Source organism: Oikopleura dioica, chromosome 2 (assembly GCF_907165135.1).
Source record: "Oikopleura dioica chromosome 2, OKI2018_I68_1.0, whole genome shotgun sequence".
NCBI classification, from domain to species: domain Eukaryota; kingdom Metazoa; phylum Chordata; class Appendicularia; order Copelata; family Oikopleuridae; genus Oikopleura; species Oikopleura dioica.
Window position 1 is genome coordinate 14634932 of NC_137292.1, and position 22767 is coordinate 14657698.

Here is a 22767-nt window from a genome sequence, read left to right on the forward strand (position 1 = left end):
CATTTCTGCTCTTTCTGACCCTGACTCAGGTTTTCTACACTGGCTGCCGAGCCCAGTTCGCGGCTTTAGGGAATCTTGAAGCTAGCCTGAGAGACCAAAGGTTTGAGAGATGCTAAAGATTGGCAATTAGCTATTGCATTTATTGCATAAGAATTGACATGTGTTCCACATAAAGGCGCGAGCGATAAGGAAAGGAGGGTTCTAGGAAAGGATGATATCCCAACGTGAAGTTGGCATTTAGATCTGCAAGAAATTTCTCTTATCTCTACTAGAACCCACACGATGTCTAAACCCAGTTGAGCATATTTTATTTTATAGTTCTTTTTGGTTGATAATGCTCATGAGCGTTGGTAACTCAGTAAGGAGAATGCCGTTATCAGCAACGTCGAGGGCACCCTAGCCGGGTTTGTTCCCTTTCGGGCAGCTAGAGTGGGGACCTCGGCGATGTGCCCAAAGCGCGCTCAAAGCTCATGGTTCCGCGCTCTTATGATGGCATCCCTGCAGGCCCCGTCCATGACCCTGTGTTTCTTTCGAAACCACAGCGGAGATTTCTGGTAGCGAGCAGGAGAGTCAAAATTCGATGCTGCGGGATGATCGATGTCGCAGGCAACAGTCTGACATGGCAGATGTCTTCATAGTTGGACAAAGAAGAGCTTTTTTAATCGCCACCATCAACTGAAGCGGGGTTTTATGGTTTCTAGCGATGAAGGGAAGAAAAATGAGTTGTCATGAAAAATCATTTTTATGAAAATAATCAAGGATATTTTATGATTTTGGAACTATTTGACCTAAATTTAGGACTAAGGAACTATTGAGAAAGATTATAAAAGCTTAAATTTTCGAAAAAAGAGGAATGATGTTTTGAAAATAGCTTTGAAACGAAAAAAAGGTGTGAGAAGATGAGGATGAAATGGAGAAATAATCGAGTGAAAGGGAAGAATTTGGCCGACGATTGAAGTTCGAGTGGTGGTGTTTGTTTTTCCTGGTGCTGAACGCGAGACGTATAATTATAGCGCGCCCGTCGAGAGAGTGTTAGCCGCTGAGTGCCAAATACACAGCTGATTGAACGGGCCGCAATTACCACGCAACAAATCTACGCTTCTTTGTGCGAATGATATTGTTTGCGACTTAGATAACCAAAGTTACGAAGCTTCAGTCTTGGTTCATTTAGTATTTTTTAAACAAGGCTTCTTTTTTAAAGTTTCTTACTAGGAATAACTTCTCGCCCAAGAACCACCGCAGCGCCAGAAAGATGGATGGCCAAGGAAGTAATTTACCAATCTGCAAATAATTTCTTAAAAACCGACTCCAGATAGTCTGCGCACTCGCGTTTGAAGTTCCCACCCGCGAGCCATCGTACATCACACTTTTATGAACTTGATTTTCCAAATCGCGGAAATAGGTGTCAGATAATGCCAAAACCCAGGCAGGTACCCAGTCGACTGGGCTTTGGGGATTTCCTTCCGATCAATTTCAAGGCGCCAGAAATGTAGTACTACTCGGATAAACGATTTATCAAAGAAAATCATTGTTTTATTGAGGCTTTATTTTCAAGTCTACGGAAATACTGTCTCAGACGATTTCAGCTTCAAGCTCGATTTTTCCAAAAATTAATTGAAAAATAATCGGTATATTTTTAAATAAAAATATACACAAGAAGATCCTAATGACAAGTTTTTCCTAAGAAAGTACTGTAGCCTGAATGGAATTGAACAGAATCACAGTTTTTATTGAGTTGGCCATATTTCACCTGAACAGGGCCTGGCTGACGCGGCTCTATTTGAGTTATCTGGATACTGACAATTTCTTTATCCCTTCCGCTTTCTTCAAAGGTACAATTGCCAGCGCCAGCAGATGCATCCTGTCGCTAATGCCACACAATGTCTTGTTCTACACGCAAAATCTGGAATATCTTCTGACACAAAAAGTCGAAAACTAAGAGCGGAATTTGTCAACAGAGATTAAAAATAAATAAAAAGGACAGGTATTTTTCTTACAGTGTTCTATAAATGGGGGTTAGGCTTAGGGGGCTGGGAGTACCTTATGGGGGGTCCCAGGGGGCGAAGCCCCTGGGTTAGGCTTTTGGGGGCCCTGGGGTTAGGGTTATCAAATTAGGGTTAGGGTTAGCAAATTACTGTATCTGCGAGTATTCTAAAAAGGCCAGGGTTATTGAGGGTGATGTGCAGAGTGAGAGTACAAACTGACAGCATAAAAACCATCTGGCTTTGCTCGGAACTCGACGCTCGCTGTTTCCTGAAAGCCCCGTGGCGTGAGAATTTCTCAACACCAATAAAACTATATCTCAAATGCAGTCGTAAATTTCTCTGCACCCTTGCGCACTTACGCGTCTCGGGGCGAAAGAGCCACGGCTTCGAGGGGAAAGAGTTCGGCGGAAGTAACTTGTCAAATGGATTAACGATCACAACGTGTTAAAATTTACGGACTGCAGTCAAATAAATGTCACAAAGCACTCCCCGAGAGCGATAACGATTCTTTGGGCACACACCTGGCCAAAAGTCCACTTAGCCACTTAGGCTCGTAAATTTATGGGAGCACGAATATCTAGCGGCTCTTAAGGGACTACACATCACTTCTAGTCTTGAGAATCATTTCGTTAAAACAGTAGTCGACTTTAAAACAGGACGAACAGCGGTTTTCTGTGAGTTTAGGGCATTGTTCAATTTGTTAGTTCAACAAAATCTGGCGAAGATTTGAAATTGTTTTACCAAAAAAGGCCACTGTCGTCTTAATTAATCCATCAAGCAATTCCTAAGGCGATCATCGAAAAGCCTCGGCGCACAATGACAACGCCTGGTTCTTGTTCTCTTTTTATACGTTTCCGAAAAGGCACAGATTTCGGACACTTTTCAATCTAACGATCAATGGCCTGTTGGTTTTACAAATCTGGCTAAAGAGGAATTTTTGAAGAGTTTCACTGGAGTTTAGAGTTTTATTGAATAAGAACCAACTTCATTTACGAAGCACTCTATTGGAAATATTCTATAACTTTTAGCCTATCACGTAGTCTGGGCTCGGCAACCTGTGTAGAAAACCTGAGTCAGGAGCTGAAAGATCACAAATGAAAAGCCGCGAAGCGGCTTTTTTAAAACGAAGCCGCAAAGCGGCTTTGCCAGAATTTGAATATCGACTGTAAAGGAAGTTTTGCGGCTTTGTTTTTAAAAAAGCCGCTTTGCGGCTTTTCATTTGTGATCTTTCAGATCCTGACTCAGGTTTTCTACACAGGTTGCCGAGCCCAGTACGAAGTAGCATCCGTAGAGATCGCTTCGTGAAAAGCGCGAGAGCTCTTCCCGCAATTTAAAAGCCCTGTAACTCGTCATTACGTACTGTTACGGGGAGATGCTCAAATTTGATTTATGCGCCCCTTACGAATGAAAGCTTGGATAGAGTCGCTTTCCGAAGCTCCCCGTTCTGCTTCCGGAAATGTCAAATCTCGCTATCAATCGTGTTTACTTGTCGAATCCTCAGTAAGTACTGTATCTCCTCGCTGACTTTGCTATCGAGCAATAATTGCTGTTCCAAACTTTCAATTTCGTAAAGAGCAATTTCGTATTTACGCGCGGCTTAAAAAAAGAAAGCTATAGGAAGATAAATCCCAACGCCCCGGAGCAAGATTACTTTTGGTTCACAGGCAGCGCCCCTATCACTCTCCTTGGATTAGTGCTGAGTACGCGTGATGCTTCCGATTTCGACCCTCTTCAGGAAAATCCTATCTTAGTTCGAGTTCGTCGAGTGCGAGCACAAATACACAAAATACTCGGCAAGTAATTCTGCCAGCACAAATTCAAATTGTGACCTTGTACTTTGAGAAGTTTACAATCCCCCCTTTCGAATTGTAATTTGAAATTCATCTTTCACATCGTAAATCATAAAAATTTACTAAGATGATAATCCAAAAGTGATATTTTTTCTGACGTCAAATTGTTCAAAGAGCAGTTTCCAGGACTAGAACTATCACCAGTAGCGCAGTGACAGAACGTCACTTTCGCTCAATTTCAAAGAGAGCCGCCGCAGGTGCATTCGATGACAGTAGTGGACAAGCATAATCCCCACGCGCCTCGGGGCAAGCTATGCACTCACAAACCGGCGGGTCGAATGACATCGCCTGTCGATTAAAACTTTCTTTTTGTAAACGTTTCTTTAACGCTGGTGGCCCGAGCTTTTCTCTCTTCTCTTTATCGAACTCTAAAATGCGCGTTTATCCAAAAACGGCGATATTCGAAAAAGAGCTGTTTTGGCCTCACGTGCAATCTGGCGCGCATCTTCCGAGTGGCACTGCAAGAAACTGGGCCCAAGCCCTTATCACCCTTTTCGCTCGGCGGGATATCAAACCGAAACTTAGACTTCTCAGAGCCGCTATCAACCACGGCCGGGCGCTATAAGTACGTTAGAACTGATAAAGACGCGCGCTATCACTATCCGAGCGTCTTCTAAACAATTTGGGTTTAATTAGGGGACTTTTTCCCTAATCAGCACTTTTTAACTTTTGGAAGTTTGTCGAACTGGAAGAACTTTGTCAGAATTGAAGTTCACTGCCCTGAGCTAATAGTTTCAAGTGCTCTAGAGTCGTTTACCCATGCTCAGAAGGTCTCGATATGTTGTGACAGTATCGACCCTTGAAAGTCGCTCCGCTAGTACTTAGTGTCAATAGAAGCAGCAGTCGATACAGTCTCCATCTCGGAAGTAACTGTAGGAAAATAAGTAGAATATCTGTTTTGAGATACTTCCGGCGCGAATATGGAAGGTCAATATTAAAAAGTCGAATTTTTGTAAATAAAAAATTTAAATTAGAGAAAATAAAATGAATTTTCTTTGAAAAATCGGAAATGCAAAGATCTTCTACTAGTTGCAAATATTTTCATAGAAATTTTTAATTAGATTTTTTTCTAGTCGAAGCGCGAGTTGGTGGTGGTGGTGTTAGACGACAGGTGGTCGCCTTGAACCGAAATCGCGCTGGCCTTGGCTAGCGATGCAGGAGAGGAGCCCCGCTAACCCGTTAGAGCGAGGTGGCGCTGCTCCGTGCGCGGAAGAAGTACATTGGTGGCGCTCTAACGCTCCTCCACCCGGAAGATGAGCCGGAGAGCCAACCAGCGAAGGACTCACTTTTGTAATTCGTAACCTCTTTCGATTTCCAAAAACTCACTTGACTAGAAACGAAAAGAAAATAGTTGATAAGAAAAAATCTTCTTTGAAGTTCAAATTTTCCTCATTCAAGAGATTGGATATTTTAACCCGCCGCAGCGCATCGTTCCCGAAATCGACCATCTTCTGAAACCAAGAAATCAACAACGAGACTTCTCAGCTTCTGAGGTAAGAGTTCTTCACCAGATTTTGCATCTTTCTTAACCTGTTAACGTGAGAAAGACACAAGCAGTGCACGTGGGGCCAAATTGGACCCGGCCTCAATGCGACCTTTACCGGTTAAGTTGTCTAAAAGAGCAGAATTCGATTTTCGTTCTAAATTATTTGGATCGGAACCAGATTCACGTCACGCCAAAATAGCACCTGATTTTACGCCCGGAGATAATGATTTCAAACATTTTCAATTTCGCTCAACTCGCCGCGTTTTTTCTGACGGCTTACATAATCCAGCTCAATTGGTTCTCATTAGATACTACTGATAGGAGCACTTGAAGGGCTGGTGGGAAAATTCTTGGAGAAATAAATTCTTTCCTAGAAAATAGTGGCCGATTCATGATGAGAGTAGTCAAATTTTAGGGTCTAAAAGAGAACTATTCTTGAACAGAGTTCCCCGAAGTAAACAAAAATTTTCAAAGAGAGCCTCAAAAATAAGGGTACACAAGATAGCCGCGATAATCAGAATACACAAGCGCTTAGCTTCATTAGTAACTGTATCGAGGTTAATTTTGTTTGTGTTCTACCACTGGGCCACTTCCGTGGATATCGTTACCGGACATCCGACCCTGTCAGAAAATTCCCTCACTTACTATGCTATTTCTGCGCTCTATCCCAAAATAGTCCCAAAATGGCTCATTTACGGCGTTACCCGGATTCCGGAAATCCGTCAAAAAATGAAAAATCGTTTATTTTTTTTTCCTCAATTTTATCATCTTTTTCTGGACTGAAGCTATTTTGGAGCAAGGTGACGGATCGGTGAGGCCCTCGAAGATGAAATTTTGAATTGGAAAATTTGCGCTAATCGGACAAATGCCACTTCGCCGTGTTCCGACTGGTCAGCCGGCCGATCCTTTTTCAATGATCAATTTTATATCAAACGGAATACCCGTAGTGCCCGTTTAGCCCAAAACAGGAGGGAGTAGACATGCTTATCTAGAATAACCGAGGCGTCAAGGTCATTTTCCCGGCGTCATTTTATCACTGATCGACAATTTGATTAGAAAGTACACGGAGTCGACATGCCCTGTTTTCAAAATAAAGACCTACTTTTGTTTGAAGAAAAAGAGTTTGTAAGATTCCACGTAAAGGGCTTGGCCTGTGTAAAAAACCTGATTCAGGGTCTGAAAGATCTTTACTGAAAAGCCGCGTAGCGGCTTTTTTTTAATCGAAGCCGCAAAGCGGCTTCGCCAAACTTTAAAAATATATCGAAAGAGTAATTTTACAAAGCCGCTTCGCGGCTTCGTCCTTCAAAAAGCCGCTACGCGGCTTTTCATAAGAGATATTTTTGACCCTGACTCAGGTTTTCTATACAGGTCGCCGAGCGCAGGGAACGCATCTCAAAATTTTTACTCATCCAGTTACTCAATGTCCAAGTACAAAAAAAGTGGCCGGATGTGGTCAGTGTAAAATCTAATCTTGTTTTTGCTCGCGGTCGAGAACGCAACAAATGCGAATATCTCTCCCTCTCTCCGTTTCCGCGCGTGCTTGAAATGATTCTATTTTTTTTTGAAAATGGGGGAATGCATAATTACAAAACCGAAAAAGCGGAAGCTGGAGAAATTCGCGCGGGAAGTGGTGTTGCGGGAATTTCGCGAAGCCAACACAAGAATTAGCTGGACAAATTAATCGAAGAATTCAGTGGCCTTTCGCTTTATTCAGCAGTTACACCTTAGAAAGGAGTCTCGATTAAATAACAAATCAGGACATTTAGGAACTTTGTGACCAAAGTTCAGCCGCTTTTTAAAATAATCCGAATTTATAAAAGCCGAAAAAATAAGAAAATATTTCAGAAAAATGGCATCAATATCGAAAATTCTCGAGCTAGACGACCGCGCGTCCTCCAAATCCCCCGCTTCATCCGACAATGGATTCGAATCCTTCGAAGCGACAAGCTCTCCCGAGCATCATCAAAACCTCACCAAAATCTCGACCGAGTCTGGCTCGGATTCCGGCCGCGTTTCTTCCGTCGAAGACTATGCAATGAAGGTTGATTCAATGGATTCTGACGAGATCGGCGGAGCGTCGCCAATTTCAAACTCGAAAAATTTCCGACCTTGGGAAGTTGAATCCTCCAAGCCGCAAGAATCACGTGTGCCAGGTTAGTGCCCAAATCTGCCTCGAGCGTTGTATGCTCAAAGTCACCAAAAACAGCTGCTACTGTCAGGGTACTTAGCAAAGTATACTTTCCACCGCAAATAACAGTAAATAATCAAATCTAAAAAAGAACAAAGTTCCGTAAAAACTCATTCGGAAAAGGCCCGAGAAGCGTATTCCTAAAATGGCCTCTCTGGGTGACAGGGGTCGATCATTTCATGGTCGGAAATTGTTCATTCTCCTCTCCGACGTGGTTATGCAAGAGGGCCCCAATCGTGGCAAGCGTGAAAATCAAGTCTTTCAAAGTTTCAATTCAAGTCGCGTTTAGCTCACGCGAGGTGATCAGTGCATCGCGCATACTTTTTTTAACGTCAGGAAAGTGTCATTTTACGGATATTCAAAAAATATACGAAAAGTAGAATTTTCACCTTGCCACGCGCCAAAAATTTTGATGGGCCTGTCGCACGCTAGAATTTTCCTTGTTTTTCAAGCTTTAGAATACTTTTTATAGTTATTTAATTCTTTATACACACAAAGGAATCTAAAGAAAACTGGACTTGGCAACCTGTGTAGAAACCTGAGTCAGATTCTGAAGAGCTTAAATGAAAAGCCGCGTAGCGGCTTTTTTAATAACGAAGCCGCAAAGCGGCTCCACAACATAATCATAATGATACTAAAGATTGAAATTCCCAATCTTTCTTTTTTCAATAGTGGCGTAAAGCGACTTCTTATTAAAAAAAGCCGCTACGCGGCTTTTCATTTAAGCTCTTCAGAACCTGACTCAGGTTTTCGACACAGGTTGGACTCGGAGTCCAGTTAGAAACTCGGCCATTTTGAGTTATATTTATGCTTATGATTTGAAAAAGGAAAAGCCTTTCTTGGCACGAAAAAGGTAAACAACTTTCTTTGATCAATCATTGCTTTCCGTCTTAGAATATATTCCCGCGGTCGTTTCTGCAAAATATTTATTGTTGGTGACGAGAAATGTTTCTTAGATGGTGCGGATCCATTCAAAAATCAAAACTGCGGGCAGTCTAAAGCGCGCAAAGATTTCCCAATGTTTTCCGTCGTTTACGCTTTGTTAAAAATTGTTTAAATATTTCCGACTTTCGAAACAGCAAAAACGTGACTGGCGACATTTTGTTTTCGCTAATGCCATCAAAAAGCAGAAAGAGATTGCCCGTTTGAGCGCGTTAGAATAAACACATCTCGTCATAAGGCAGCTCCGAAATAATCCACTCATTTTTGCGAAGCACTGGACTTCCTCTTTCATCCCCCGAAAGAACTAATTATGCATAATTTACAAATTGCCCCAAAAGCAAACTGGCGACTCTCTCGTTCAAAATCAACGTCCTAACTGATCAGTTCAGAACTCGGCCTTCACAACAACCCCTTCGGCCTAGGAGCGATCGCCCCGCCTCTCGGTGGAATACCAAATCTCTTCCATGGTCTTCTCCCCGGTCTTCAAACGTTTCCAACAGCAGCTCCGAGTTTTGGCCATCAGTTGGCGCTACAGAACTTTTTGCAACAGTCGCAGAACTACATGGCGCATCAAAAGGTAAATTCGTCACTTTTTTTCATTATTCACAATTTTTCTAGGCATTGGCTGCTTTGCGCTTGAAATCGGAATTCGAGCAATTTTCCGGGGCACGAAAGTCTGCCCAACGTCAGGATGCTTGGCAGTCAGGCGTCATCCCAGGAACCCCACCCATCGCTAGCAGCTTTCCTCATCTTCCAGCAAAAACTCCAGAGCCAGCGAATCTTCAAAGCCGCGAAATGAAAAAGAGCAAGGATGAAGACAACGATGAGAACGCAAAAATCGCGAAGACGAAAAAGAACCTGGTACAATCAGAATTTCAATCAGTTCTTTATCCCTTTTTCGACTCGTTTGAAACAGAAATTTACAATATTTAGGAGTGAAGCCATACAAATGTCCGATTTGCGACGCGCAGTTCAACCGGCCAGCCAATTTGAAGACACATCTGAGGATTCACTCTGGCGAGAAACCTTACAAATGCGACACATGCTCCGCTAGATTCGTTCAAGTCGCTCATCTTCGGGCTCATATGCTCATTCACACTGGCGAGAAGCCTTATCCTTGTCAAATTTGTGGAACGAGGTATTTAATTATTACTAATAATAAGTGTTTAAAATGCATATTTGCTGTGTAAAATGTCATAATCTGACTTTCTCTTTTGCAGGTTCCGGCATTTGCAAACATTGAAGAGTCACATCAGGATACACACAGGGGAGAAGCCATTTTCCTGCGACGAGTGTTCCCTGCGATTCCGACACAAGTCTCAACTCAGACTTCATCTCCGGACCAAGCATGGAATAAACACCAACACAAAGAAATCCTACACTTATGTAAGTATTTAATTTATTGCTAAAAACAGAGAATAATCCTTTTTTAGGTTCCTGGTTTGAAAACAGCCGATCTCTCGAAAATCGTCAAAGAGACCAAAACCGAGGCGACTTGCTGCTCTCACTAGAATCCTCTTCCGAAGACGGCGATTTATATTTTTTGCACATTCCCTTCATTCCTCTTACTACATGTTTCTGTACAAAACCGAGTCCTTTTACAATTTTGTAGTTTGAAAATTCTTTCTATTGAGTCAATACTGACACTGCAATCATTTTCTGTACATTTTTGATTCTGCTCCGAAATGTTCCAAATCAATCAAACAGTAAATAAATACAAATCAAAGAAAAAAAAACGAGCTCTCTTCCTATTTATTAAAAGTAAAATACCGTCGAATTTCGTTACCTTTTTCTAAAAGAAGAATCTCTCGAAAGACGTCCTTTCTCTTGACCTCTTTGAATAGGCAGTATCGGAGATAGTATTTCCATCTCTGGCGAAATGGCAGGTGCTCGTGGCCTGTCCAATAAATCGCGAAATAAATTTCTTTTCGGCTCCTCTCTGTCTCGCTCGATTGTTAACTTCCGCCAAATAAAAGTGCAAATCAGCTTTGTGGACTTTGCAGTTGTAAATTTACAACTGCATCCGTAAGATATTCAAATTGTGGTAATTTCCTTTAAAAAATAACACACGATTTAATGTGTTTGAAACTCGTCACTAAAACTTTGTATTTTCTCGTAAACTTCAATCTTGAATGAGAGTGGATTCGAAAGGAAATTATATTGAAAAAGGAGAAAATAGAGATTGCATAGAAGTTTTAAGCTTTGTTCTCTTTGAAGGCTCCGAATCAGAAGAAAGCTTCTGTGACTGGGCGAAGCTTGAGGTTCGATCCCATCGCTCGCACAATGAAGTTAGTTGGATCGGTTGTTGGCTCCTTCAGTTTGGTAGAAACAGTCTGAAGTAGTCTCGTAGTCATGAAATCAACAAGGATCGACTTACGATGAGATATTTTCCTGGAGCGACATCGAGAAGATAGCCATTATGGCTGTAGGGATACGGTTGATGGCCTGACTTATTGGGGAAGACTGGCTCAACTTTTTGAAGTTTTTTGAAGTCTGGAGTTCCACTCTGAGGGCGATTGAAAGGATCGTCTCCGGATTTGCTTGTTGTTGCCCAGAAATTTACCAGCACAGATCGTTTTACTTTTACAGGCGAATCAATGAGTATCTTGGAGAAATTAAGGAAGAATAATGTGAAGACAAAGGCGATGTACCTGTAGCCAAATAAGTCTTGTGTCGGTTTGGCCGTAATCACCAACTGAAAGCTCAATTTGACTTGACAGATCTGGATTTTTGTTGTTCCCTCCCGAGAGAGGATCATTCTGGGCTCCTGGTGGGAAGGTTCCACTTACTCGCACATCTCGGCTATTTTTCTCTCTAAGAAAATATTATTTACAAGTAATCTTGAAAAAACTCACTCTTCAGAAATATCACCATCTTCGTCATTGACGTCTAAGCCAGGCAAGGCACAAATGGTCAAGTTTTCGAATTCATCGACCCAATCTTCAAGTTCCATCCAAAAAGACCCGTCGTTTGAGTTGACTACCCCTAGTCGTTTCTTTTCGTCATCAGAAACACTTGAATATCGTAAAAAATCATAAAAAGAAAAACACAAAATAATAATAAAAATTCTAAGTAAAATTTATAGCTCTAAGAACCATAAACATGATAATTAGCTGACATACTCGGCCCACTTCGTGTCATCATCATTCCAGGCGCCGTCCCATTCGCCACGCCCTTGCGGATTTCGAATCTTGACCATATCCAACTTACTTCCGTCTGACAAAGTCATTGTGTCCACAAGCAGCAAAGAGTAAGCATGTCCCGAAACTAGTCCCTTCGTGACTTTTTCGTTTCCGGCGCCATCTCGATTTGAAGTTGTGATGAGTGAGTTTCGTTGGAGTTTCTTTAGAAGATCACCGAGATTGACACCGGTACTGTCCAAATTGTTCGCATCTACAGCGATTCCTCCACTCAGTTCGGTCAGTGCTACGGCTGTCTCTCCGCCGACAATGTTGTTGTACCCACCATGAAACTTAGCGTATGCCTTTTCAACGAGAGGCACCCACCACTCGCCATTCTTAGATTCGATAGCTCGGTTTATTTTGCCTTCATGTCTATCCGGGAGCTTATCATCGATCACCACATCGACCCACTCGCCCATGCGGAAGAACTTGAAATGGTATCCACCAGCGCCTTTCGCCAACATCGTGGTATTGAAGCCAGTCTTGGATGAAAGTAAGTATCTAGAGAAAATCTCTCTCTATAGAGCTACCTGAAGAACTCTTTTGATAGAATCTTCCTTGATTTTGGCAACTTTTGTTCCCGACTGATCTTTCGCCGCGATTGAAGAAAGCGCAGCAAGAAACCAGCAATCTCCGAGTTGACCTTGTTTCACATCGCAAGCGTCGGATCCTTCATCAATGAAGCTAGCCGAGCCCGATCGGTCCTTCAAGCGAAAGGTCTTTACAGCCTTAGTGAGTTCCTTGTTCGCCTCGATGTCGAAATCTTCGTCATCGAAGCACGATCCACTATCGGATGCTTTTCGAAGCTTTTCAACTTGCGCCATGTTTTTCTATTTTTATTTTCAATTGAAACTTATTTACAAGAAAAAATACCTAGCGGCCGACTCTCGTTAAAAACTCTGAGTGCGAAAGTTCTTGCGGCAGTTGCCATTAAATGCGGTACTAATAAAAACTCTTGAAGACGCCATCTAGCGGAAGGATTTGTCCAAAAGAAGAAACGACGAAGCCCACCCGTATTTTATCATGGTTAGATAGAACACATAAATTCGGATCATTTTGTCATTGCTTCATTGAAGTGCCAGTTTGATAATACTACCAGCTTTCGATGTTATTTCTTCATAAAGTTTATTTCAAATCATAAAGAGCACCTTTTTTATCTCCTGCGGTCACCGTTAATCATTTTATTGATGTACCTTTGCCATCGGACAATTGTTATATGACGAAATAGTCTTGCGAAATCTTGCTACCTGCGAAATACTTATGAAACCAATAAAGAAGTCAAAGCTTGATCGGCTCCTTTTCGATTCGAACGCTGTTTTGCCCATTTCTCTTTTTTACAAAATTTTTCAGTTAGAGAAACTTTTTGAAAAAAAAAGAATTGAAAATGGGCAGTAAGTCACGTGCTCTTCAGCGAAGAAGGACCAGATGCAAGCCCCGATTTCGAGGCCACAAAAGAGCTGGAGGTATATTTATTTCTCTAGGGGAAATCTAAAATTGAAAATTTTTTAGAGGCAGCCGAGCGCGTCCAGGCTTCCCAAAAGTCAGCGACGACAATCAAGGAAGAACCGTTGCCTTCACCACCACAACAAGCTTCTAAAGCGGCTCAATGGACACCCAAGTCGGCTGGTTTGCAGCAAAAACCTCAGCAACGAACCCCTACCAGAAACGAGAGAGTAAGCAAGTACTTCGAAGAAGCAAAGAAACACTTCAGGGAAGAGGGAAGTAGCTTCTCGATGGATTTCAGCGAGTCGCCAGGAGGAACACTCAGAGTTCACTTCGAAGGGGGAAAACGGATTCGGTTGGCCCAACTCCCGCAGAGTGTGAACGTGCAGGAGGTGTCAAGCTGAGTGAAGGAGATGCAAGGGACCACGCCGCCGGTGTGAACTCCTGCAGAGACTGCTCGTGGGCCCAAGTTGGCGCAAGTCTCGGTGTGAGTCCTTGAGTAAACAGTAATTAGGTGCATGTTGAGCCGGAAATCAAGATCAAGCTCAGCCTGGATAATCTTCAAAAATGAAGATATGGAAAACAGAAAATATGGAATTTTCTGAAAACATACCTACTATGGTAAAATTTAGTGCTGATTACGATTGTGGAGTTGGAATGTTTTTCTTATGTCAAAAATTCAAGTTTTTTTGCGAAGATTCAAACAAGAACAATTCATTTTCAAAAAAGTTTGATGAGTGAGATCCATGCATCACACGGTAGGTGAAGGTGGATTGAACAATTTGAAAATGGAAGTGAAGACTTTCACTTGTTCGTTCGCCGGAACTTCCGGCCCGGAAGTAATGCAGAGCAGCTTTGGAAGAGTGTTCGTGCCATAAATATCAGTTATCTTCGAAATCGGTAAAGTATCTGCTATTTTCTGGTAATCACACATTTTGAACGAAAGAAAAATGAAGCTTTTCAAGCATTCAAGCATCAAGAAAAACGAGTAAGCTTGGATCTTCACACTGAGTTCATCCCGAAATCTTGCTAACTGCGAAATATCAATAAAACCAATAAAGAAATCAAAGCTTGGTCGACTTCTTTCCGAGCTCATTTTTACCAATAATTTTATTCAGTAATCAAAATAGTTGAATTTGAATACAGATGGATCCTTTTTGACAATGGTTATTGGAGAAATCTTGGTAAATATACAGATGAAATAAATTCACAAAAAATGGTATTGAAGTTGAATTTTCAATGATGAAGCTGGAGCACAAAGGCTTCTCCGAGAGCCAGTTAATTTTGTCGAGAAAAGAGGGTTTTCATTTCGCCTGTTATCGAACTTACTCCCTGGTACTTGAGCTTTGAATCAGTGTTTTTTTATATTTTTTGATGTTTCAAAGTAGAAACAGATTGTCGGCAAATGCCGGGTTTTGATCTTTGTCTTCACTGTAAGCAAATGGATGCTGGCGTGAATAGCTCTGGACCAAGTTTGTGTTCTTTTTAGGCTTATTATAATTAATAACCCCCTTTTTATAAAATTGAGATTGATGTGGCGCTCGAAAAAGTTAGTTTCATAGTTAGATCTCCTAGTCCTAGAAAATATTGAAAGCCTACGAAGAAGGTTAGGAAAAAGAGAGCAAAAAATAGTTCAAGGAAAAAGAAAAACAGACAGAAAAATAAAATAAGTACAGAAAAAAAACTTACGGGGCACGACCAGGCTGCCATGCGTCCGCGGGCAGCTTCCCTCCTTTCTTTAGTTCCATAAATTTCTCGGCAGCGCGATTGAAATTCCAATCGTTTTGTTCCAGGCACATTTTCGAATAGTTTTCGGTCATTCCAGAGTTGTCCATAAACTTTTTCACCATGGCGTTTTTGTCGGCGGGAGGTTCGGCGGCAGCACCTCCACGGGGGTTCGGGATGACGGATTGTTTCTTTCCGTGGTTGGCTTTTTCACCGCTGCTCGAGTCGCGGATGTAGAGCTGATCGTGATTGACCAGAAAGTTGTTGTCCCTAAAAGGAGAAGATGAGTTTTGATTCTCTTCCTTGCTGTCAAAAGACTTACACGAACGAGCAGAGAAAGTGGCGACTGAAGAAGCGAATCTTTCCATTGTCGGTTTCTTTGAAAGTTCCAGTCAAAGTGAATCCAATGATCGAGGGCACTTCCAGCGTCACGTCCAAAAAGCAAGAGGTCAGATCGTGCGTCGTCTTCGGCAGTTCCGAAAGACAGGCGAGTACTCCAAGGCGCTTCTGTTTGATCGTGTTTGGGTCTGAAAATGTCCTTGGATTAACTTGTCGGTGGAGTCAAAACTTACGGCAAGTGCGGTACTTTTCAACGTCTTGGTTTATCAGGTGTCTGTGGTCGACGATGCTTCTTTGGTGCTTTCTGTAGGCGCTCAAGTCGACTCCTCTTCCGACGGAGAGCGTGAAGATCGCATTCGGTCCATAGCATTTGAAGAGATCTTCCCTATTGGTGTCGTAGGCCTTGACGAAATCAGTGATGAATTTGATCAGCGGTCCTTCCAGTTGCTCATTCAGAGGGAGGCAGGAATCTATAAAAAGTAAATGATATCTTTTGAGAGTTTTCTTCCCTACCGTAAATCTGAGAAACAGTCTTCTTCTTTTCTTCTTTTTCTATAGATGCATCAAGATCAAAAGACGCAACGAGTTCTCTTCCGTTGAGTTTTTTCAAATTCTTGAATATTTTTCTTGCTTCTTTGGACAATTTTAAATTGTTTCTTCCTTGAACGAGTTTTGCTAGTTGAGTGTCGCGAATGTCCAAATCTTCAAGGTCCCAATCTTCGACGTATTTTACATCGCTCCAGTTTCGTATCAGCTGATTTCCGGAGAGATTGAGTTTCTTAACTTTAGGCGTTTTCTCGAGCAACGGGACGAGCTGTTGCAGATTCCTGAGCATGTTGCTCGAGAGGTTGATTCCAGAGATGTTTTCAATCGGGAAGTTCTTCATGACGCGTACAAGGAGCGCGAAGTCTTCTGAAATCTTCAAGTTCATCTTCATTCCAGCTTCATTGAGTCGTGTATCAGAGGCGAAGGATGAGAGATCGACGGTGTTTTCAGGTTGGTTGTATCGTTTTCCAAGAACTTCGCTGAGCGTGTTGAGCGCGTTGGGAATGACTTCGAAGCGGGCGGAGATGGGTGTCCTGGCAGTCATCTTTTCGAGCTTGATCCACTTGGCCGGCGGCACATTGTCCGGCTTCGTATCCTTGATGATGTCGAGCATTTGGCGGTAGACCTCGGTTGAAGTGGCGGAGGGAATGAAAAACATAATGTTTTCATACTCACAATGAGGCTGAATTAGATTATAGCAAATTAGAAGCGATTATGAGAGGAATGAGAGACGGATTCATGTGGGTGCCCCTGCCCAGATCTTTCTTTTTTTTGAGGTCTTTTTTGTTAAAATTGTGATCAAGGCACGGGAGAAAAAATGGGGGAATGGTGGCATATTACATCTTTGTCAGCAAAGTTCGGAATTTTCTCGTGGAAGAGCTTCATCATCTCGTCTTTGAATAGTAGCGGTCTATCAGACTCGCTTCTCGGAATGCTCATCTTGATACGCATCCAATCGGATCCTGCTTTTTAAGTATCACTGTGTCTTACTCTTTGAGCCTACCTGTTGCGTCCTCATACAAAACCTCGTCCATATCAATCTGATCGTAGTTTCTACGATCGACTCGATTGTCAGTCCAGTGCTTTTTCTTGCCCTTGTCTCTGAAAACCCCTAGTAAACCCTATCGTCATCGAATACCAACCGATTTCCAGCCCGCTTGGATAGATCTTTAGCCCCTGCTCGTCGACCGCGTCCATCATCGTCTCTATCATCATGATCGCCTCTGTAGTCTTTCTGGTAGCGGCTGTTCCTCGACTTTTGCTTCACATGAACTCGCCGGCTGTGACTGTGGTAGTCTGACATGACTTTCGCTTGGAAGTCTTCTAAAAAGGTGGTTTGTATCGTGAAAATTGAGGAGTGGAGATTATGATCATAAAAGCACACAATGAGGTTTTGTTCAAATAGGAAGGATGCAATTAGCCTGGGTCTCAGACCCAGGATTCATTTCAAAAGTGACGCCTGGGTCTCAGACCCAGGATACCCCCTCAGAAGTGACGCCTGGGTCCAAAAATAAGGAGATGGGCGTTGTAAGAAGAAAAAAAACAATTTCCTTCTATGAATAATTGATATGGAGTCTTGTATTCACTATAATTCAGGTTAGTGTTAGGGGGCACCTGCAAAAATGACGGAACAGTCTCACCCGAGGGGGATAGGCTAGGGTTAGTTAGGGTTACTGAAGGTAACCCTAAGTAACCCTAGACTAGACCCCGGCATCTTAGGACCTAAGGGGCGAAGCCCCGTGGTAAGGGGCAAATAGATCTGAGCGTTTGGGAGAATCAATCGACGAAGTCTGCCTAAAATGCCCATTTTTAAATGAATCCTGGGTATTGGACCCAGGCGTCACTTCTGAGGGGGTATCCTGGGTCTGAGACCCAGGCGTCACTTTTGAAACGAATCCTGGGTCTGAGACCCAGGCTAATTGTATACTTCCTTCAAATATGCTTTTATGACTCATAAATGAATGGATAAATGAAGATAAATGCAATGGTGAATGATAAGAAGATTTACCCTTATCGTATTTATCAAAACTCAAATTGACTTTAATCCCTGAATCTCGCATGGAAGTCCTAGAGTCGTAATCAAAACTCCGGTCAAGACTTTCATCGAGCTCGGGAATGGGAGTCGGACTACGACGTCCGCGATCAAATCGATTTGATCTTGACCTTGAAGATGCTAGCAATTGATGAAACAAATGGATAAAAGAATGAAGGGGCCTTCTCACCTTTAGTTCGATTATAGTTACTGTTGGATCCTCTGTTATAGGAGCCGCTTCCCGATCCGGAATTGGTAACGGAATTAATCTGCGCTATCTGCCTTGATAGCTGCGACATTATTTCTAAATAATCGAAAGTTTAAATTTTCATCGGGTGCTCGATTCAGCTGGCAGAAATTGATGTCCCCCTATTTCTCTAGTGGTAGAAAAAACTCTTGGCCGTTGAATAATAAATTCGCGTTGCGAGGGATGCTCCCCGCCGCTCCTCCCTTCTCTCGGGGAACTTTGCCGCCGGCGTTGTAATGGAAGGAATTCGATCAGTGCCTTTCTTATACAACACTACCGGCAGTTTATTTCTGTCGAGGAGTTGTTGAAGAGAACAAAAAAGTGTAATAAAAGAAGAGTAAATGATAGACCATCAAAAATTGAAAAAGATCTTTTGCTGCATAATTGTCGCTGGGATCGCTACAGTCCTCATTCAAATAACATCACAGAGTGTCTCAACAAAGAAAATTATTCAAGCGAAACAGGCAGAATTGACGCTGAATCAGACTGAATTTTCAGGTTTTTTAATTTATCAACTAATCTCTAAAATGCTCTTCAGACTTACAAATGAAAGTCCACGGGCGATCGAAACACTTGAAAAAGATCTGCTCGGAAATGAAAGAAAAAGGAGCAAAGTTTTCAGTTTCAGATTATGTGAAAGGTAAAACTATCAAGAAATTGAAGAACGCTTTATTGATTTTCGATCATTGAGTGACTCGAAATTCAGAACGGCTGCTCGTGGACTTGGAGAAAAAGATTCTCTTCTGTCCGATTCCCAAAGCAGGAAGCTCTAATTGGAAGCGGATCTTCGCGAAATTGACAACAGAAAATTATGACGAAGTGGACGATTTGTTAGAAATAAGAAAAGTACATCATATTCAACTGCCAGTGCTTTCGGATTTCTCTGGTGAAAAGCAGAAAAAGATTCTCAAAGATTTCAGTTAGTTCAAAAATAGAAACACCCAGCGTGATATTTTTGTGAGAAAAGCCCGAAACAGGATCGAACCAGACAAAAGAAAGATGACTCTTTGTTTGCATCGATCTTTCAGGATCTAACGCTCGAGCAAATATTGATTGAAGTTCAATGATTGAACCTAATAACTGACCCTGTAATTTATCGTTAGACAATGTGTGGTTCTTATTGTTGGGAAAAAAGTCATTTCTCTACGACTTACAGTCTTTTTTTCAGCAAAATTCGTGTTTGTTCGACACCCGTTTGACAGAGTTCTCTCCGCGTTCCGCAACAAATTAGAGAATCCCTTCACGGATGAGTTCCAACGCCGTTACGGTACAAAAATTGTGACAAAATACCGCCCCTATGCGACCGACAAATCGAAAAAGCTCGGCGACGACGTCTCCTTCACCGAGTTTATTCATTATCTGACGGAGGAAAATCCAAACAAATTCAACAACCACTGGCAAAGATACTGGGACCTTTGCCAGCCCTGTGCTTTAGAGGTAAAATCTAACCGTTAAAATTATCAAATCAAATTTGTTTTCAGTACGATTTCATCGGAACCGCGGAAAACTACCAAAAGAAGCAGAACTACTCGTGCGGACTTTGAACATTACTGTAACTTTCCCAGAACATGAAGCAAAAACCACAGCTGAGTCTAGTTTAGGTAAGACTTTTCAAGTACTGAATCAATTACCCTCTTTATAAGAAGTGTTCGGGAGCCTTTCCAAGGCTTATCTGGCGAAGCTGTACAATATTTATAAAATCGACTTCGCAATCTTCAACTACACTATCGACCACTTTGTACAGTTAACCAAGAGCTAGTATCCGCCCATTACAGTACTATTTATATCCTTACTGCCAGAATAATAGAATAAACCTAAATAATAACATGTTCCGCGTTCTTTTAGTTCGAGGAAAGTGGCAGGAAAGGAGCAGTTATTTTGGATAGAATTCAACTAACAGGGCACTTTTCAATGCCATCATGCACTTGATCTTGGTCGTCTCTGGAGTTGTCGACCTTGTCATTGCCCAATCCAGTGAAGGGCTGAAGCTCGTGGGTTTCGATCGTTTCGTCCATATCGTCCATGACTAAATTTTTAAATGTCCCTGCCTCTCAATACATATTTGGAACTTACATTGAACCTCTTCGACATCCCCTTCATCGGGAAGATACTCTTCTAGCAGAGCGCGCTGCTCTGGAGTGAACTTCTTCGGAATTTCCACAATGATCTCCAAGAACAAGTCTCCAAATTGAGTAGGCTTTTCGAAGATCGGAAGTCCTCTTCCTAGATAAATTTGAGTCTTGAAGCCGAGGTATTATCGATTCTTTACCTTCAAGGACAAGCTTCTTCTCAAATGGCGGAATTTTTACTTTCAGCATTTCGTAGGTTTTCAGTTTCGATCCAGGGGGACTGGTCTCTTTCAAATGCCGGAGGTATTTATAGCAGCCCACCAAATGCTCGCCAAAGGAGATCTGGATTGATGCAACCAGGTCCTTAGTGAAAAAAATTTCATTTATAAGGTTGAAAAACTTCACTTACATTCCCAACTCTCGTGTAGATATCGTGCTTTTTCTGCTCGCAGATAAGGTAGATGTCTGATGGAATCTGATTCGCAGGGCAGTCTCCTTCTCCCTTCAGTCTCTTTCGGTAACCATTTCGACAGCCAACAGGAAGATTGAATTGAAGCTCGTTCGGAGTTCTTATTGTTCCTTTTCCCGCACAGGCAGTACATAGTTGAGTTGGCTTTTGAGATATTAGAATCGACACACTATTTTATCTCATAGAACTTACCGATATTGCTTTGCGACCATGACACGTCGGGCAAGCCTGATTACGCTGGATCTTCAATTTAACGTTTTTGCCATTGTAGTAGTCCTCCAATGAGCATTTTAGTATGTGATTGACATCTTGAAATACAAAATCAAAGATATTACATGGATGCAGAGCTTACCTTTGGCTTTCGGCTTCAAGCTCCAGATGTCCCTCATCTTGTTGAGCTTGTCATCGCCAACAAGCACGCGAACTGTCTTATGCATTCCAGGAGCGTGGTGAGTTCCACCGGGAGTTTGCGCGGCATTAACATACTCAACAGACTTTGTCGTGTCATAAATTGCTCGCCTTGAAGGATCGGCAAGTAGGTTAGCAATTTCTGCGTATTGCTGCTTCTCCTTTAAAAAAACATTGAAATCAAGGAAGAGAATGTGATTTAACCTCAAGTGTACTCTTCTTCTCGGCGATCGTGGAGCATTCTTTGATGATCGCTTCCAAGTTGGCATCCTTGGTTAAATCGAGGCGATCATAAATTGATTCAGTGAATGGAATTTTTTTCACTTCACAATATTTCCTCGCTGTCTTCAATTCATGTCTCGGTTTCTTAAGAGGGTTTGTCGCCATTCTACGAAAGAGAAAACTGAAGAAATAAACTTTATTATTGCATTATTCCGTATCATCAAAAATACGGGCTTATTATTTTCAGGAATATTAATTGCAGTTTGCATTTCTTTGCAAAACTAAAGCGGTCGAAATAGAGTTTTTTTACTTGATTTTTGGAATGGAGACGGCGAAGCATGCACAAAAAAGAATGAAAGTTCAGTAAGTTTTTATATCAGCTTAGACATGTTTTAGTGATTTTTTGTTTGAACATGGAAACAGGAAAAGAAGACATAAGGTGCGATCTTGGGTACAGGTGACATTTTCTTTTGTTTGTTTTGATAGGTGAAGTTGGTAAAATAGTAAAAAGAATGAATTTCAAAAAATAAAGAATTGAAAGTGATTGTAAGTGAAGTGCAAGTGAAGGAAGTCGCCTTAGGATGGCTTGTTTAGCTTGCGATTAAGTTCGGCGGCAAGGGCCTTCTTTGCTTTTTCATCTTGCAGAGGCTGGATTGAGCGCAGGCCGTGGACGATATCGCGCGACTTGCCGAAATAGATCTCGTTCAGCGTGTGGCGAATTTTATTCTGAAAATCAAGATCATTCAAGAGCTGGGAAGGGAAACAAAGAAACCTCGTGCTCTTCTACAAGTTTGCCAAAGTTGATCACGTGTGGCGAGCTGGCATCCAAAGGCATGTCTCTCTCCAATTGTCGCATAAGAGAGCCACCAAGGTTCATCATTCCAGCGCCCTAAAATCATGACTAAAAGGTCGAGCAGATTGAGTAAGTACTTTTGTATTCGTCTGCAGCCAGAGCATAACCGTAGAAGTGAGCTTGTAATGCGCCGATCTCGATTTTTCTTGGCACTCGAAAACATGAATCGAATCCCAACAACCTTTTGGTGCTTTTTCTGTCGCTTTTTTAATTAGAATGACTCCGGCGAATCCATGATCCAGATCCCAGAGATATACTGAACTATTTGGAACTTGAAAATTACTCAAGAGCAAGACAAACTCACCTGACTCCACCGTCAAAATATAATTCTCGGTACTGATTGAAGGCTTGATTCATTTCAATCTCTAATTTCCGTAGGTAATCTGATGGAACAGCTCTACAAACCAATCATTTGACATTAAAAAATAATCAACTTACCCATCTTCAATCGGGGGATCATACTCGTTCGAATGTGGAGATCTGTAGGAGTCGCCGTCTCTGTTATAGTCGCAAAAGAGATAGTCCTGCCCGGTCTGAACGCTTAGAAGGAAGTTATTGAATCCCAAGAACAAAACCTACCTTTTTGTCTTTGCCGACTTTGAGGGGTTGATCAACGGCCGCTAGGAGATCATCGCAAAGATCAGGGACGAGGTCAATTAAGTTACTAAGATTTCTCTGAACGTGATGAGGTGGAAGCCTCCTCATCATATCCAAAGCACCGTCCAGTTGTTGGTCTAGATTCGCCATTCTAAAGATCAACAATTAAATTGTGAATCTAAAA

The 22767-nt window shown here is 42.1% G+C and overlaps 5 protein-coding genes across 5 annotated transcripts; 2 read left to right on the forward strand and 3 right to left on the reverse strand.

Annotated features, from left to right (window-relative positions):
• The first annotated feature begins 5138 nt into the window (after positions 1–5138).
• Positions 5139–9496, forward strand: LOC145696517 (uncharacterized). The gene is made up of 4 exons (XM_081773565.1): positions 5139–5328; positions 7167–7474; positions 8841–9028; positions 9070–9496. Exons 2-4 carry the CDS (start codon positions 7171–7173, stop codon positions 9382–9384), a joined length of 807 nt encoding a protein of 268 aa, XP_081629691.1. The 5' UTR covers positions 5139–5328; positions 7167–7170; the 3' UTR covers positions 9385–9496.
• Positions 9497–14174: 4678 nt separating this feature from the next.
• LOC145700569 (nuclear RNA export factor 1-like) lies at positions 14175–19159 on the reverse strand. The gene is made up of 9 exons (XM_081777861.1): positions 19120–19159; positions 17909–18022; positions 16829–17009; positions 16690–16787; positions 16527–16648; positions 15654–16368; positions 15374–15610; positions 15124–15328; positions 14175–15071 (listed from the first exon to the last, which is right to left on the reverse strand). The coding sequence occupies exons 2-9, from the start codon at positions 18015–18017 to the stop codon at positions 14762–14764; spliced, it is 1977 nt and encodes a 658-aa protein (XP_081633987.1). The 5' UTR covers positions 18018–18022; positions 19120–19159; the 3' UTR covers positions 14175–14761.
• On the forward strand, positions 18248–19773 carry LOC145700578 (carbohydrate sulfotransferase 14-like). Its single transcript, XM_081777872.1, has 6 exons — positions 18248–18463; positions 18504–18605; positions 18672–18884; positions 19134–19402; positions 19447–19566; positions 19609–19773. The coding sequence occupies exons 1-5, from the start codon at positions 18307–18309 to the stop codon at positions 19507–19509; spliced, it is 804 nt and encodes a 267-aa protein (XP_081633998.1). The 5' UTR covers positions 18248–18306; the 3' UTR covers positions 19510–19566; positions 19609–19773.
• Positions 19774–19775: 2 nt separating this feature from the next.
• LOC145700573 (dnaJ homolog subfamily A member 1-like) lies at positions 19776–21323 on the reverse strand. Its single transcript, XM_081777867.1, has 7 exons — positions 21116–21323; positions 20856–21072; positions 20696–20811; positions 20444–20647; positions 20235–20397; positions 20039–20188; positions 19776–19991 (listed from the first exon to the last, which is right to left on the reverse strand). The coding sequence occupies exons 1-7, from the start codon at positions 21296–21298 to the stop codon at positions 19855–19857; spliced, it is 1170 nt and encodes a 389-aa protein (XP_081633993.1). The 5' UTR covers positions 21299–21323; the 3' UTR covers positions 19776–19854.
• A 100-nt stretch (positions 21324–21423) lies between these two features.
• LOC145700576 (F-actin-capping protein subunit beta isoforms 1 and 2-like) lies at positions 21424–22759 on the reverse strand. The gene is made up of 6 exons (XM_081777870.1): positions 22566–22759; positions 22425–22519; positions 22291–22383; positions 22064–22247; positions 21906–22022; positions 21424–21859 (listed from the first exon to the last, which is right to left on the reverse strand). The coding sequence occupies exons 1-6, from the start codon at positions 22731–22733 to the stop codon at positions 21710–21712; spliced, it is 807 nt and encodes a 268-aa protein (XP_081633996.1). The 5' UTR covers positions 22734–22759; the 3' UTR covers positions 21424–21709.
• Positions 22760–22767: the final 8 nt, after the last annotated feature.

Bases quoted from the DNA above. Each gene is read 5' to 3' on its own strand.
- LOC145700578 (XM_081777872.1), top strand. From the start codon at position 18,307: ATGATAGACCATCAAAAATTGAAAAAGATCTTTTGCTGCATAATTGTC. The intron at 18,606-18,671 runs GTAAAACTATCA...CTCGAAATTCAG, and splicing joins AGTTTCAGATTATGTGAAAG to AACGGCTGCTCGTGGACTTG. The intron at 18,885-19,133 runs GTTAGTTCAAAA...TCTTTTTTTCAG, and splicing joins AAAGATTCTCAAAGATTTCA to CAAAATTCGTGTTTGTTCGA.
- LOC145700576 (XM_081777870.1), bottom strand. From the start codon at position 22,733: ATGGCGAATCTAGACCAACAACTGGACGGTGCTTTGGATATGATGAGG. The intron at 22,520-22,565 runs GTAGGTTTTGTT...CTAAGCGTTCAG, and splicing joins AAGTCGGCAAAGACAAAAAG to ACCGGGCAGGACTATCTCTT. The intron at 22,248-22,290 runs GTGAGTTTGTCT...AGTTCCAAATAG, and splicing joins TATTTTGACGGTGGAGTCAG to TTCAGTATATCTCTGGGATC.
- LOC145700569 (XM_081777861.1), bottom strand. From the start codon at position 18,017: ATGTCGCAGCTATCAAGGCAGATAGCGCAGATTAATTCCGTTACCAAT. The intron at 15,329-15,373 runs GTAAGTTTTGAC...GGACATTTTCAG, and splicing joins TGAAAAGTACCGCACTTGCC to ACCCAAACACGATCAAACAG. The intron at 15,072-15,123 runs GTAAGTCTTTTG...TTCTCCTTTTAG, and splicing joins CACTTTCTCTGCTCGTTCGT to GGACAACAACTTTCTGGTCA.
- LOC145700573 (XM_081777867.1), bottom strand. From the start codon at position 21,298: ATGGCGACAAACCCTCTTAAGAAACCGAGACATGAATTGAAGACAGCG. The intron at 21,073-21,115 runs GTTAAATCACAT...GTTTTTTTAAAG, and splicing joins AGAAGAAGAGTACACTTGAG to GAGAAGCAGCAATACGCAGA. The intron at 20,398-20,443 runs GTAAGTGAAGTT...TTTTTCACTAAG, and splicing joins TCTACACGAGAGTTGGGAAT to GACCTGGTTGCATCAATCCA.
- LOC145696517 (XM_081773565.1), top strand. From the start codon at position 7,171: ATGGCATCAATATCGAAAATTCTCGAGCTAGACGACCGCGCGTCCTCC. The intron at 7,475-8,840 runs GTTAGTGCCCAA...TGATCAGTTCAG, and splicing joins GCAAGAATCACGTGTGCCAG to AACTCGGCCTTCACAACAAC. The intron at 9,029-9,069 runs GTAAATTCGTCA...CAATTTTTCTAG, and splicing joins ACTACATGGCGCATCAAAAG to GCATTGGCTGCTTTGCGCTT.